The 16169-nt window shown below is 51.7% G+C and overlaps 1 protein-coding gene across 1 annotated transcript in view; it reads right to left on the bottom strand.

Annotated features, from left to right (window-relative positions):
• The window catches only part of AXIN1 (axin 1), a 66212-nt gene extending 55837 nt beyond the window's left edge, over positions 1 to 10375 (bottom strand). Inside the window, exon 1 of the mRNA XM_065732398.1 lies at positions 9418 to 10375. Within this exon, the coding sequence (XP_065588470.1) occupies positions 9418 to 10295 (878 nt within the window). The 5' untranslated portion in view covers positions 10296 to 10375. The remainder of the gene's footprint in view (positions 1 to 9417) is intronic.
• Between the last annotated feature and the right edge of the window lie 5794 nt (positions 10376 to 16169).

The following is a 16169-nucleotide window of genomic DNA, read 5'->3' as shown; positions in this document are numbered from 1 at the left end:
ATTTACTCAGGTGTATAAACAGCACGGGCCAGGCTTGCAAGAACTCTTCTCCAAAGCATAAGAATAAATTTGACTTGTTCTGGAATAATTACAGATGAATCATCCTAAAAAACTTTCTACAGTTTATCTCCAGTTGCTAATCACACAGCTGATTTTTTTTTCTTTTTAATTATTTTGTTTGCAATTACACATTCCCATCTACTGTCCTCCTGAACCACGGGCTGACGTTTCCTTTCGGTGTTCAGAAGTGACACAACAGCTAACAGAAAACTAAATTCATTCGAAGTGGGAGGGAGAAAGAGAGGCCACGAGTTAATTTCCCTCAGAAGCCAACGGTCCCCACCCAGAAACCTACACACAAAAGAATACTGCCTTTTAAACTGGTAGGTTAGGTCTGAGACCAGCGGTACGGTTTGTCAACCGTGACAAGCTACAGCTTGTTTAATAGTCGACCGGAGGGTTGAAAAGTCTCATAAAACCGAAGGGCCTTCCATAACAAAGCTTCTGCCACTTCAGGAGAGCATTCACACCCATTCAGCAGGCTTCTTCAAACATGCCAAGGGAGTACCAAAAGGCAGCAGCTGGAAATGGGAGCTGCGAGAAGCTCTAGCTGCAAAAACCTGAAGGGAGTGTGAAGGAGCGAACTGCTAACAGTGAGAGTAACTAACCACAGGCATGGGTAACAAAAATGCTGCATGACCTCCCATCACTTGGATGCCTTTCTAAAATAGACACATTCAGCCTGACCACAAGTTATTGTGCAAGAATCACTGGGTGAAGCTGCGTGACCTGTTATCTCAAGGATTACAAAAGGAAAGCTTTTCCCAGGCCCATATGGAAAGCTCCCTCTCTCCAGAAGGAGGAACGTTTGCTGATCAGTTGGAGCAGGCTCCTGCAGCCCGTGCTGGGAAGAACCAAAGCCAGCAGGCAGGGACAAGGACAGGGCCAGCAGGATGCTCTGCCTTATCCAGCAGCAGCGTTCACAGCACCCCAGGCCACAGACTTCCCTGCACACACCTTGAGGGGAAAACCACAACGCTATTTTATGGTGTGACAAATCCCCCACTATGGTGACACATGCACGCATCCTTTGCCACCTATTTCTATCTTGTTTCAAGCTTGTGGATTTTTCCTAGCCCTGGCACACCTTGAAGAGTGTCTTTTCAAGACAGCTTTTCCCAAGAGAGGGAAACGAAGTCTCCCTGAGTGTGCAGACCTTCAAAGAAACATTAAATACAAATGCTTCCACAACAGAGAAGTCCTTTGCTTGTCCTTAGGATGGCAGAGAGCAGGACTAAGCAGCCAAGGAGTGAGGGGGGATAGCCACAGCCCCACGCCTGCAGAGCAGCAGAAGATACATGCTGCATGTACCTGAGCCTGCCAGCTTCATTTTGTGGCTTTGCTCGTGAAGGAACATTTTTCATTTCCTAAGGAAATAAATGTTATGACAGTCACATGGACTGAGTTAGAAGTACAAAGAAAAGCCTTCTTAGCAGAAGATGTGAGCATTTTATTAAAAAAAAAAATATTAAATTGAAAAAAATACACGCTCAGTGGAAATGCAATCCAAGTCTGGCCATAGGGAGAGCAAGAAGGCTCCGGGGTCATGTTTTATGATCTTTAGGAGCAGGAATGAAGCTGGTGTCTGATGGAGGCATTTCACGCTGCATTCTGTAAAAAGCTTCCTCTTCTTCAAGACACTGCAATGTTACAGTGCAAGAACTTGATGTCTTTGCTTGGGCACTCTTCTTTATGCACAATAAAGCCCTTGTGCAGGAGATCAAGGCTGCATTTCATTGATTTGACATGATGGTTAACCTGTGAACTTTGCCCCCCGCTAATAGAATAATTTCTATTTGTTGATTCCTCTTTTGGGATCCTCGAGGGCAACAGTCGCTTCGTCCCAGCATCCGTTTGCATATCTGGTGCCAAACAGTCTTACAGCTTTTACCTCCATGAGGCGCATCCAGGGCAACACTACCCAAACTCGGGAGCTCCAGCAGGATACAGACACAGCGCATCTCCTTGTGCACCCTAACTGCAATTCCCAGCAGCTCTGCGCACTTGGCTGAGTTGCATTTCCCTTATGAAAGCCCAGCGAGGTCCTCAGCCATCAGAAAACCAATCCCACAGGAACACACGTGCTGGCCAGAGCTCTCAAAGCCAGCACGCGCACGGGGCTGGCAGCAACAGCAGAACAAGGAAGCCACTCTTCTAGATAAGTCTCGCCCAGTCTGTGAAGCTGATTGCCAGCCAAGAAAAAGACCTAAATTTACGATTCAAAAGGGTAAATCTATTGAATGCAAAGGCTTGGTTTTCCAGTAGAGCTAAACTGCTTTAAGTGTAGATTGCTGGGAAAAAAAAAAAAAAAAGCAATTCCACCCTTCCCACACCTACTGCTCTCCTTCCAGCACTGGAGATGAAATGAAAAAGAGCTAAGCCTACAGAAAAAGAGAGAAACCAAAAAGGAAGATGGAAAGAGGGAGCGGACAGACTTCCTTGGTCCATGATTCATAGATTCATAGGTTCATAAGGTTGGAAAGGACCTACAAGATCATCTAGTCCCACCATCCTCCTATCACCATCCCTACCCAACTACTAAATCCCTTAGCACCTCATCTAAACGCTTCTTGAACAGCGCTAGGGATGGTGCCTCAGCCACCTCCCTAGGCAGGCCATTCCAGTGCCTGACCACTCTTTCAAAGAAAAAAATTTTCTTCAAATCTTATCTAAATCTTCCCCAGCACAACTTGTGGCCATTCCCTCTCATCCTGGCACAGGGAAGGTGGAAGATACAGGGACAGAAGGAAAAACAAAACCCAGTAGGTTCAGGTCATTAGCTCTGGAGTTAAGTGCAGGGACTAATGAGGTCCTGATGCTAACCACCTCAGTGGAATATTTCAAAGAGTTTTCTCCCCCACCTCTCACTGTTTTTGATCTAAACAAGCTCAACACATTCTAAAAGCTGATACTGTGAAGGCAGCTGTATCCTGGGGGCCACAGGACCAAAGAACTCCAGACCTTACCAGAAAATCACACTCTGGAGCCTTCAAAGGTAAAATCCAATTTCCATGTAGGATTTACAGAATTTGGATAATCTGACTTAAAACTACAGCAGTTCTTAAATTCATCGCTGCCTTATAACTGAGAAAACCTCGCACAAGGCCTGAGAGTAATGATGGCTTTGCTTCCATGCACAAGCACGACCTGCTACAGTTCCTTTTCTGAGAGCGACCCCAGGAAAAACACTTGAAACACACAGCAAAAGGAAACCTCTGTGTGCAGACCGTGATGCTGCAAAGCTTCCTGCAGTCCTGAGGGCCTCCAGCAGTGGCAGAAATGTCTCCCAGGCCATTGCAAGCTCGAGCTACACGCATGCTACAACAGCAGAACTCCCTGCAACCAAATAACCCCAGGAGCCCAGCACAACCCAACAAGGTCTCACAAACAAGGCCCACTATGAGCCCACTATGAGCCCACAAGGCCCACTATGAGCCCACTATGAGCCCACAAGGCTCACTACGAGCCCACACATACCCTTCGCCTGCTGCTGCAGCTCTCACCCATTGCATCTACTCAGAGATGCTCAGAACTACACTCACAAGCAATTTGACTTTTTAATCATTTCAATTACTGTGACTAAAACCCTTCAATTGGAACAAAACAAGGAAAAGAAATCACCCTTCTCTTTCTGAAGCAGTCTGCCTAGCTTAACAGACCATACCGAATTGTGAAGGTTTTCGCTTTTGTGGTCGTCACATATTTCATTTAATGCAGATAATTAACCTCAGTTTCTAATTTCCAGTCCTCCACAAGGAAGTGAAGTGATTGAATATGTTCACTGACAGACAGAAAATTAAAATATTGCTACAGCTTCTCCACGCGGCTCAAAAGGCAGGGCCTTGCAAAAGATCTTTCTTCTTTTATTTGACTGATTAACTGTAATTTGCTTAATGGATTTGAGGATGAGCCTAATAATCCAATGATACTTCCAGGAACTGATTTAGGATACGAGCACCTCTGTTCTGAGAAATTAAACAGCAATTTTCTGCACTACACATGTGGACAAGACTAAACCAGGTTGCTCCACGGTACTTACTTCTGGGGGCACTTTTTGAATCCCCAGAGCTTCAGTGGGAAAGGTGAGAAGCTCCACCACAACATGAGGCCAGCATGTGCTTCCCCAGGACTCCTGCATCTTCCTCAGCTCTTTTCTCACCAAGAAAGCTTGGTGTAACAGGATTTCACACCCTGTCCCGATTGTTAATAAATCCAGGATTATTAAAGAAAGGACTATAAATCTAGGACTATTAAAGAGAACAAATCCAAGAGACAGTCACTTTTAAAACACCCAATAGTAACTAATCATTCAAGGGATTCGTTCATTATAGTGACAACAAAGAAACTGTTAAAACATAAAGCCAAGCTGAGGCTGAACTGCAGATCAAACCCCAGGTGCAGCACGTGGCTCACCTCCTGGCCACGCTCCTCAGCTTCCTGGGACACATCCATTTCTCACTCTGCTTTTCTGCGCACAGTTCCTTCCAAACAGAGAGCTCAAATCAGCCCAACCTGCAACCTCACTCCCAAAATACAGGATTTCATGATTTGCGTCATCGCCATAAGTATGCGTGAAGATAGGAAAAAAATCTGTAGCAAATGCCAGTATGAATGCCTCACACTGTTATTGTAAGCACTTCCATGCTGAAGTTTCATCAGCTTAACAATGTATTTCAAAAAAGCTGGTGTAACTTCTGTGCAAACACAGTGTGTCTTCGCCCTGTATACCTTACAGCTCTCGTGTCACAACGCAACCACTTTCTGCTATTAGCTCCAGACCCTGCATCCCTCATTACAACCATAACTTCTGTCAAGAACAACGCAGGACTCAAACTATTCTATTATAACCTTCTTCAATCTGGAAACAGTCACTGCTCTTCACATTGTTGGGGACTGCAACAATTACAAGTGGTGCTGCAGGCCCAGTAGTTTTAATTCAAGCCAAGTCATCAGCCAGTACTCCATACCAGAAATGCAGGGTCACCACTGGAAAAAATAAAGTTTAGGGCTTGTTTGAGTTGAAATAATTTGAAATGGGACCCAAATAGTGCTCCTGGCATCACACAGACCCACACAACCCAAGGGGTCCCCGCACTCTGAGGCAGCAGCCATGCACTCGCTGTACCACCCCAGCCCGCGGAGCCCAGCGGCCCTTCTGCCCATGGTATAAGGAGAAGTGCTGCTGTCTGGCACTTCTGCTCCTGCCGACAAGAAAAGGGGTGGTTTTCTCTGATAGCCTCGTCCCAAGCCACTGAAAATGTGAATATATTAAGAAATGGACTCTCCTGGATGTTTCCAGGCTAACTGCAGCATTGCTTATCAAGGAAGCACCACTGGGGCACTAGTAGTGTTTCCTCAACAAAATGAGTATGACGCACAGCACGAAAAGAGATTTAAGAAGCAAAAGGGAAAAAAAAGACAGAGCAAGCAAGCAGAGATGCCACCTGAGTCAGGCAAAGGTGGTGGGCAGCACTTTTGGCTACTTCCTGTACTGAACGTGTCCACTTGTCTATCTTCCATTCCGCGGATGCTGACAGTGCTTGAATGAGATGCCTCAGGGTCAGACGCACCCACCCTCGGTGCCAACACTTCTCTTTCTGCTGTTACATACAGGCACAACATTAATGAGCAGCTCCTTCCAAGCAAAAGCTGTCTCCTGAAGCTCCAGTGGCTCAGCTCACAGACTCGTGCTGGTAAGATGGCAGTGCACACCCGGAGCAGCCTGAACGCAGACTGCTCTGCACCAGCTGCTGTGACTGCACATCTCTGGCCTTCCACTCACTCGGCACAATTAACTCCAACTCCTTCACCGCTCCAATCTGAGTTAGAAGCATGCAATTTAATATTTAATGGTTAATGAAGCAGCAAGCCTCAGAATTAAGTCTGCCAGCTAAATTTCAGCTCCTTCCTGATGCAGGCCAAACCTGTGACTGTCAGCCTGCTGATGTAACCTAGGCAGCAGCGATCCCACACCTGCCCTGAACCAGGCTCCGCTGCTCCTCTCTCTTGCAATACATTACTCACTGAGGTTTGCAATGAGTCTCTGACTAGAGGCGTTGTATCCCGCTACAGCCTCCCTCAGCTGTTGCTCCTCTTGCTCTGCACTGTGATGAAGAACAGGCTGCATCCTGGGGAGAGCTGCTCCTGCGTGTGCCCAGGTTGGCTGCAGCGCATGGGCATCAGTGAAGGAGTGTCCTGGTGGCATGTGGCCTTTTCACTCAAGCCACCAAGACATGGGGAAAGCCGTGAGCTTGGTCAGCTCAGCACTGTGGAAGCAAACACCATCACCCATCCTCTCAACTCCCTCTCCCAGGTTTCATTTTTAACACCCCGCATACATCACAACACGCAGGTCAAACCAAAGCAATGGGCAGAACTAACCCCAACCTCTGGGCTTTTGGAGGAAAGCAAAGGCAGTGCCTGTGAGCACTGCTCCCCAAAGCCCCAGGAACGCAGGTTTTTGGGAGCAGACGGGGAAAACCCTTCTGATGCAAAGCTGAAGAGATGCCAGGAGGGACCCACGCAGGCAGCAGACGCAGCCGTGATGTGACAGCTTGGCATCACACGCCGGGTTCCCTAATTTTTAAAACATGTCTGTTTTATATGGCTTGAAAACCAGGCTGCAAGGCGGTTCTGAGGCACGGCGTTCATTTCTGCTCCTCGTATCTGAAGGACCCAGCCCTGGTGTGTCAGAAGAAGGTTAATGAAAGATTTAGCCGCGCTCATAACCACGTTAGTGTCGGTTTCGGAAGCTGTGAGTTAATGCCTGAGATCTTCGGGGGTTGCCCTCTTTGAAGTTCACTGATCCATAACCAATGTCCAATTAATTTGCAGGAGCCTAACTATAATGACTATTGGCCTTTTCCTCCGCGTACAAAAACGCAGTGGGTAACAGCGGTGCTTTTGGCTTTGGGATATTCTCACATACGTGCACACTTGCACACCTTCAAAACGCCCAGCACTAATAATGTGTTGTCTTCTGCACTTTAACACTCACGGGCACAGAAGTACAGCGTTAAGATTTACGAACCTTCTGCTGCAGAAACATTTGGAGCGGATTCAAGATGCTCCTTTGCTAACAGAGACACACTTCTACTGCATCTGGTCAGATTCCTCTTTATTTGGAGTTTCCATGGAAGCCAAGGAATAGACGTTCAATCCCGTGAAGATTAAACAGGCCTTCAGATATAATGTGGAACAGCTCATTGCGACACTCCCTCAGGAACACAGGCGAGAGATTCTTCCACAAAAAGCAACAACAACAACAAAATGAAGTCTGTGGAAATGCTCAAACCAAACGGGGACAGCCCCAGCCTTCCAGCTGCTGCACGCAGCTCCACCAGCTTCCGACGCTCTTCCTCGCAGGAGAAAGCAGAAATGTTTGCACGATAAAGATGCCACTGTTTAAAAAACAGTCTGTTCCAGGCAGCTATTTCTACGCAGCGTTCAGGAAGCAAGCTATTCCAACCACAAGGGCTTGCACAGAGACGAACAACCAAGACTCCTCAGCGATCCTCGGCAGACTGATACAACAGAACGCATGGCTCACACTGCCAGGCAGCATCACTCCCACAGAGATGCTCCGGACACTACTGCGGTTGACAGAGCAGCACTTAAAATAAATAATCACTTATTTTCAGTTACTCCGGGCTTCAAAATGACTCCTGCTCTGGTGAGAACAGTAAACACGTCCCTGCCTCCCGACCCAGCAGGTCAATGGAGCGTCTGCAGCCACAATGACAGGCTGTCAGACACAACAAATTAATAGCAGCGCGTTTCTCCTGACCTCCATCCCCTAGGTAAAGATTTTATTTCACGCTGCTCCAATCTAGCAAGGAAAAGCACGAGGCTGAGGAATGCCACCCCAAGATATTTCCATCTCATAACGTACTTCTGAACCGTTTCCAAGTTGGGCCATGGATGCATTCAGGTAATGCGTAAAGTGTATATTTCTTATTCATTCACACAGGCTTTCACTACCTGCTCTAGACCAGAAACTCAAGCAAGTTATTGTCAATCTCAAGTCACTCCTGCTTAAATAAAAGGATATTTGAATCGTGGGCTTTTCTAATCCTATCCAGTGAGTACCCAACACTCGGTGCAAACCCACTGCAACAAACATTAACTCCATGGGAAAACCCCAGGATCCTGGGACTCTGTTTTTCAGACTCCTGACTAAAACAGCATGAGTTCACACCAATTCCCTTTTATTCTTTTAATCCCAAGTTTCACATGCAATGTCCCCTCCTAAAAATCTGTATAACAGGCATCAAAATGAAACCATTTCACCATCTGAAAAGCACCAAGACTCTGAGCAGGGCAGGATGCATGTCCAGCTGCCCACCTCAAGGGACAGCGCAGGGAGATGAAGCACAGAAATGCAGCTTTGAAGAGGACAGTTCGACTACTCCACTTCATAACCTTCACAGAGTGACACAGCCTAAGCAGGTCTTCAAATAAGGAGATTTTATTTTAAAGAAGGAGGAATGTGTGTCTGGCTGTGTTGTGTTGATTCAGCAAGGGTTACACACACACGCACGCTTATTGATCCCAGAGAACTCTCTGCTAAGTTAATTGTCTGGAATTTTAACTGAGCTCTCAGCAAGTTTCAAAACGCGTGTTGGCCAGGGTGGGTGGGGGACCCAAAGAAAAGCACAGCCTGAAAAACTGAGCAACTCCTCTAGAGGAAAAAAAACATGATATATTGGTGAGGGGGAAAGCTGCAACATGGAACAGCTTTAACTGGATTTGGGGATTCCTCCTTTTACACAGTCGGAATGCGCTGTCAGAAATCTCGACTGCAATGCAATACCATTTATAGGGAGCACCATGAACCCCATTTGACCCATGTGCGCATTACAAACGTTAGGGTATTTCCCACAAGCTTCCTGCAGCCTCTAGTTGTGGCTCATCACCATTTCCTTGTATATTTACAAGGGGTTTTACCACAAGCTATACTCATCTGCACTCCTGTAACTGAACACTGACCTTCTGCCACTACAAGCCAGCCTAACACCACAGCCCTCTGCTCGCTCAGCACACACCAGGGCTGCGCACAGCCCTGCACCGACCACCACCTCCTACCTACACCCAGACCACGTTTAGCAGCACTTTCTCACAGCAAAGAACATGCTGCAGGACATGGACAGCACAGGAACAGCCAAAGACACTCTTCAAATAACTCACACTACGTTCGGATAGAGCTGCTAGCCCACGTGACACCATCCCACGCCAATGCTCAGCCAGCCCCCAAGAACTCCCAGCTGCCAAACACCTCCCAGCACCTCCAAACTCACAGCAGCCCCTTGGGGCACCCGGAGGCCCCCGAGGAAGGGCCTGGCCAGCACACTCACATACCTGAACTCCCTGCCCTCGCTGTACCGCCGGGTCGAGGTGGCACGCTGGGTTGCGGTCTCCAAAAGCAGCTTCTGGGTGAGCCTGCTTGAGGGAGCCGAGTCCCTGCTGGCCTCAGGCTCGGTGTCTTGGTCACATTTCCACTCCTCGTCCTCATTCAGAGTAGGCAGATAACCAGGGAGCCCTTTACCTGTCCCAGACCCTGAGCTCGGATCGCTATAAATTTTTGGACTTTCCCCACCTGTCCTTGTGTATTCCAAATAAATATCCGACTTAAGGAACAAAGGGTAGGTATTGTCTTCTATCATGCACTGAATCTCAGTTTGGGCCTGGTCAAACATGTCAGGGTCAATCTGCAGTTTCATGACACAATCTTTTATGAAGCTTTTTGTGGCTGGTTTGATCTGCCGGGACACAATGCCGTTGTTGTCGAGAATGTACTTTTTGTAAATGGCTTTTGCCAGTTTGAGTCTTTTTTCCTCATTGGACACACATGGCTCCAGCTTCCTGAAGCCACTGCAGGCAAACCAGAAGTCCAGCAGATCCGCACAGTCCTCCTGTTTCAGGAAAGTCCTGAAGAGATTGATACCATCTTGATCATCGAGCAAGGAGTGCAGAGACTCAGCCCACTTCAGGTAGGGTGGAGTTGGTGAAGCACTCCCCTCGGGTTCATACCCCAAATCCAAATCAGAGCGCCTCGGCGTTGCGGTGGAGGTCTCATTTCTGACAACGTCGCCTTTACTGGAGTAGAAACCGTGGCTGACTGGCCTTGGATCTGTGGACACAAGCTCACCCTCCTCACCGGGGACCGGTGGCCTTGGAGCATCTTCAGTGAAGCTTCCTCCGAGGTCCAGAGGGAAGCCCTTCCCCTGGATATTCATTTTTCCGCTTGCTTGAACAGCGGGGGAAGCACCAAAATCTCAGATCGCCAATATCTGTATCGCCAAGGTGAACACGTCCGTTCTGCTGAAACAGATGAGAAAGAAATCCATTAAGTATCACTATAAACAAATATTCTAAGGCTACAAGTTGCTAATGTTGACCTGCCTGATTATTATATTCGATCCTCCTCTTCTAAAAACAACAGAAAACATCTCAAAACCTCACATCCAGCATTCAGTGCAACCGACACCACTGGCACCAGGCTGACAGCCCCCAGCCCACACTATGGGCAGTTCCCAGGACTGTGGGATGTGGTATTCCCCATGTGCAAGAGATGTGCACTCAGGTGCTGAGTGCTGAACAGCCCACAGGACACACGTTCACTTCTACAGCCTGACGTCAACCTCTCTGCTAAGCCTACCTGGCCAGCACATGCACCAAGTCGTACCAAGGCAGTGTGCCTCTATCTGGCTACCAATCTAGGAATTGCTCATGCCAAAAAAGGGATTTATGTTAAGGTTCGTGCAAAATATTCTAAAGGAACATTACGCTGGTACCAAAACTGAGACTACACCTTAACCCAACACAGGTGTCCTCCACACACTCAGTGAGATACCGCTGTGACATTCTTTGCATTTCAGAAATACACCCATCACCTCATCGAGCTCTAGGGGACTCCAGATGCATCGCTGACCCCAACACTTTGGGCACATGAACAACATTCTTGCTCCAAACGGGCATGTCAGCTCAGGACTTTGGGTCTGCCATCATTTCTTGTAGAGGACATAGAGAAAAGGTTCATTGGAGCTAACAACACAGCATGCTGACAGCCTGGGAAATCCTACCCAGGTCACTAAAGGAAGATGAGAAGATCATCTCTAGAAGGAGATGTCATCAAACACAATGTTTTAAAGCAAGGGTAGCGAAACAACATGGAGGATGGGAGGTGTGGGGAGGGAGGGGAAAGCACAGGACAATCCCTGGGCTGCCAGCTTCCCCGCTAAACGTGGTAACCGCCACTTCAAAGCAGCTGACTGGCTCTTGCAAGCAGCAGAAGTTCTGTTTTACCGAACACCATCAGCCCCAAGGCCCCGAGTACCGCGAAGCACCAGCTGCCCGGCACCCCGCTCCTCGCACTGCACTAAATCACACGTGAGGATCCAGGGGGGACACACGTTTCAGCTGAGCTCACCGCACCCAAATGAACGCATCTTCTGGACGTTTTGCCTTCCCTCCCCCTTTCCTTTTAGCTGAACCGAAAGCCTCCGCTAAGCGGGAGGGCCGCTCTTACAGCCCACCTGCACACCACCGACCAGCAGCAGCACGGGGGCCGGAGCCGCGCGGCCCCGGGCTCTGCCCGCTCTGCCCTCAGAGCGAGCCCGCTGTCACGGCCGGCCCGAGCCGCGCGGAACACGCACACACCGCGCTGCGATTCGCCGCGGTACCACCGAACGAGGCCGTACCCCTCAGCACGCGGCGGCCGCGTGCGATTCTCGCCCCCGTGGGCTCCCACCATCCCGACCCGGAGCGGACCCGGCGCCGCGGGCACACGAGGCGCGCCGCTCATTGTCGCGGCGAGCCGCGAGCCCCGAGCCCCGCGACCGACACGGGGCAGCTCGGCGGGCCGAGCTCCGCGCTGCCCCGCGGCCCCGGTCCCGCTCCGCCGCCGCCTCCCGCCCCGCTCGAAGTTCCCCGCAGGACGCGGCCCGCGGCGGTCGCGCGGAGCTCCGCGGGAAGCGGCTCTGCCCCGCCGAGCGCGGGCTCCATCCGCCCCGCCGCCCCCGAGCAACTTCGGGGAGCCGCCCCCGCTCCCCCTCCCGCCGCGGCCCGGCCCGGCCCGCGCCCGCCCGCTCCCGGGGCGGCCTAGTACCGGCGCGGCGGCGCCCGGCGCGGCCCCGCTCCGCCCGCACGGCGGCGGCCTCCGGCGCGGCCTCGGCGCGGGGCCTGGGCTCGGGGCCGCCTCCCCGCCCGCTCACTCACCCGCACGGAGCAGCGGCGGCGGCGCGGGGCCCGGCCCATGCGGCTCAGCAGCGGCGGCGGCGGCCCGGGGCGGCGGGCGGGGCGGCACAAAGCGGGCGGCCCGGGACGCCCATGGCCGCGGCCGCTGGCTGTGGCGGCGACACGGAGAGCAGCGCGAGCCCCGCACCGCTCCGCCTGCGCCGCTGCCTCGCAGCGCCGGGGAGAGCGGCTCAGCCGCGCCCCCCGCGCCCCCGCCCGGTACTGCGGGCCCGGCCGCGCCGCCAGCCCGCGCCGAGCGGCCTCGGGGGCGGAGCGGTACCGGGCCCGGCCCGGCCCGTGGGAGGCGCCGCGCGGGGCTCGTCCGGAGCCCGCTGCCGGGAGCCGTCGGCCGGGGCGGCCCTGGGGGTTGGGGTGGGGGGCGGACGGCTGCCTCTCTGCCTTTATCTCTTTTATTTTCTTCCCCTCCTCCAGCTCGTTCTGGACAAAAGAAGGCCAGAAGGGCTCTGTGCGCGTCCTAGGATGCAGCGCAGGAGGTGCTCGCGCTGCTGAGACTTCCAGCGGTGCGCACGGCAAGGGGCTGCCGTGCGGCTCTGCTGAGAAAGGACAGTGCCCCTCCGCGCTGCCCTGCGAGCTGCGGTGCTCGGCCGCGGCACGTACTTATCTGAGCCCTTCCCAGAAGTGCACGAACGTGGAGCGAGGGATGGAGGGGCACGGATAACTGCTCCGGCAGCGGCTCTGGCCTTGGCAAACTGCAGGTTTCATAGAGCAGCTGCGTCCTGCTTCTCTGAGCTGAGCAGTTCTGCAGCAGAGAGAAATAAGGGAACTCGCCAAAAGGTGGCACTGCGCGGGCTGAAATGGGGGAAACGACGTGGAGAGCTGAGAGAGGGCCGGGGGGACCCAGTCCTGCCCGGGGCGGATGGCTGCGGGAAGCTCCTGGCCGGGAATGATGCCCCGGCAACGGAGAGAGCAGTGCTGCCTGCGAGAGCTGGGGGACGCTGCAAAGAGGCGAAGGGGATTAACACGTGCAGAGAGCAAGCAAGAGCAGCCCTACAGAAAAATGTACAGCCAGCTTCTTCCCTAGGAAGCGAGCATAGCCAGAGCCCCGGAGCCGAGCACGCAGACCCCTAGGTACGATCCCAGAAGCTAAGCAGCCAGGCAGTCCTCCTGAAATCAGAAGCGTCTCAGAAAGATCTCTGATACGGGTCTGTTTCTGGGTTTTGATTGAACTATCATCCTCCTATTGCATGTGCCTGCGTGCTCAACGTTTTCTGACGTCCGTGTTTTGTTTTCATGTGTTTTAGGGAATGCTCTGAGCAATGCACGACGTCGTTCAGCCTCGTGGAATGCGCAGTGCTTCACCCCGGGCTGCGGCGCTCCCTTTCTGGCTCCAGCTCAGAGCCCGGCGGGATGGTGCGGGTCCTCGGGCTCTTTGTGATGCTGGAAGCTGATTTACATGTAACAGTGCGACACTGATCTCGGGCATAATAATAGAAAAGCTGATGTGGGATTCAGCTGGTAAAGAATTAAAGGATGGGAATATAATTAATGCACTCAGCTTGGCTTCTGGAAAATAGCTCTTGTCAAACTCTGATGTCATCCTTTGAAGAGATTACAAGTTTGGCTGATAAAGGTTATGGCATAGAAATAACAGACCTGGACTCTGTTCAGGCGTGTGACTTAATCCATATAGTATCCCGATTAAAAATTAGCACAATGCAACATCAAGAGGGACACCTTAAAGGGACTGGGAGCTGGCAAACCGACAGGCATCAATGGGGAATCCTTGCAGAATGGGAGCACGCTCAGTGGGTGTCCACAGGGTTTGATGTGAAGCCCAGTGCTATTCAGCATTTTCATCAATGGCCTAGAAATAGATTAAAAAGCCCTGCTGAGAAAAATCCAAGGGCTGGGGAAATGAGGGGGGCAGGAGACATTGGACAAGGTCAAGACAGCTGCAGCAAACTTTATAAGCTGAATCCAGGCAAATAAAATGTGGTTGGATGTGAGCAGCTGCAAAACGACGCCTCCAAGGAGCAGAGAACACATACAGAGTGCTGCATCTCGTGGCAACCTGCGTCCTGCAAAGGGCTGACGGGAAAGGAGCTTCACTTGGGAGGAAGGAGAGCAGAGCAGGAGCAGCAGGGCCCTGAGAGCAGCACCCGGGAGCTGCAGCACCGGGCCAGCCTGCCCTGGCTGCGGGAACGGGGCGATGGAAGCAGCTGTGCGGCGGTAGGTGTGCAGGATACCCGAGTCCAACATCCACATTTGGAAAAGGATGTTGAAAAACTCCAAGAGTTAAAGCTGACACCAGCTCTAGAGAAATTGCTTTGCCTGAGAAATGCGGCCTCCTCAGCTAGTTCAAAGGAACCTGAGGGATGCCCTGTGATTGTAGTGCTTAAGCAGCTTCATGGGTGAGAGACTATCAGGTATTAGAGAGCTTTTAGTCTCCTCGAAAGGCCCAGAAAGAGTCTGTGGCCCAAACGCAGTTAACATGAGAAACTGAAGCCACGTCTCACCGTGATGTTGGAAGAGACTCCCAGAGGTAAGGCGTGGGGAGAAGGGCTGGGATAACAACTTGGGGAGCTGAAGTGCATGGGTTCATGTGCGTGGCAAGCCAGCACCCTCCTGTCTGCAGCTGCTGCAGCAGTGCCAGCCCTGCTAAGGACAGCCCAGCCAGGGCTGGCTCTGGCTCCTGAGCCACTGGCAGAAGACACAGGAGCTTTTCCTTGCTGCTTAGAGGGGCCAGCCAGGGCCTTGGAGGCTGTGGCTGTAGGGAAGTTTGGCCAGCCTATTGTTGGGGAGGAGTGGCTCTCCCACTTACTACCCGATGTTTTGCCACAGGGTCCTTTACAGAGGTTCTGCCCTGCTTCAGCACGGGCGCTCAGTCTCAGATACAGACAGCGGACATGTTCTCCTCCCCCACGTTTTCCTCAAATGCTCTCTTCCACTGCACCTAAATTCTTGCTACAGCCTTTGCAGCTGCTACGCTTTCAGAATAAAGCCTGTGTGCTGCTGTCTGTGCACACTACACCGTGATGATGAGGATTTGATAGCACAACAGGAAGGGATTTCCCCTCACTGCAGGGACCCTCCCCGTGTAAGTAAGAGCTGACACCACACAGCATCTCACATCTCTGGTCACAGTGCTGTGCTCGTGCTATGGCACAATCCTAAAGTCCTAATCTGGTTTCTTTCCTTGCGATGCTGTGCTGGCACTGTGCAGAGGGCTCATTGCAGGGAGACACTGCTGAGAGAAGGGCTCTGCAGCCTGTCAAGACGATATTGCTTTTCTGAGAAATCCAGGAGGGAAATCTCTGCCCCCAGCTATTCATTGCTTCTCATCCACAGAGGGATCAGGTCCTCCGTCTGCCTACAAGGCAGGGAAGATGTAGCCAGGCAGCTGCCTCTCTGCAAGCCGTAGAGGTGAATACCCTCCGGGCTCATGCCAAGCTCTCCCTCTTTCATTTCCTGTTTCTCAGACGGGGAATAGCGAGTGCCATGGGCTCCCTCTGGAGTCACCTTGCTGCTTTTCACACATTGCTTCGCCCACACGAAGGAGCCCAGTTGCTAGGTTTTGCCCAGGGCCAGAATGACCGAATTCGGATTTGCCTGTGGATATTAAATGAATGAAAATCCAAACCAAGTGTCCCTAGCTACACAAGTGAGGAATCCGACTGCAGGACCTTCCAGCACTTCCTCCACTTCCCCTCTGTGTCTGAAAGGATAAAGGCCAATGAACCTAAGCCAATCATTTTCCCCTTCGGTCTGTTTTATAGCCTTGGCCCTGCCTTATAATTCTAAAAAGCTACACCAGCTGAGGGGCTGCCCGGGTTCAGGTGGGTCACTCAGCCTGAGCTCAGACTGGTTTAAGCCTGCAGCTGGTCCACGTCAAGCAAGAGAGGGAGGTGTGCATT

Source organism: Cyrtonyx montezumae, unplaced genomic scaffold, assembly GCF_038088225.1.
Source record: "Cyrtonyx montezumae isolate F1298 unplaced genomic scaffold, pur_monq_1.0 scaffold_16, whole genome shotgun sequence".
In the NCBI taxonomy this organism is placed as follows: Eukaryota; Metazoa; Chordata; class Aves; order Galliformes; family Odontophoridae; genus Cyrtonyx; species Cyrtonyx montezumae.
This window is presented reverse-complemented; position numbering and strand designations above follow the sequence as displayed.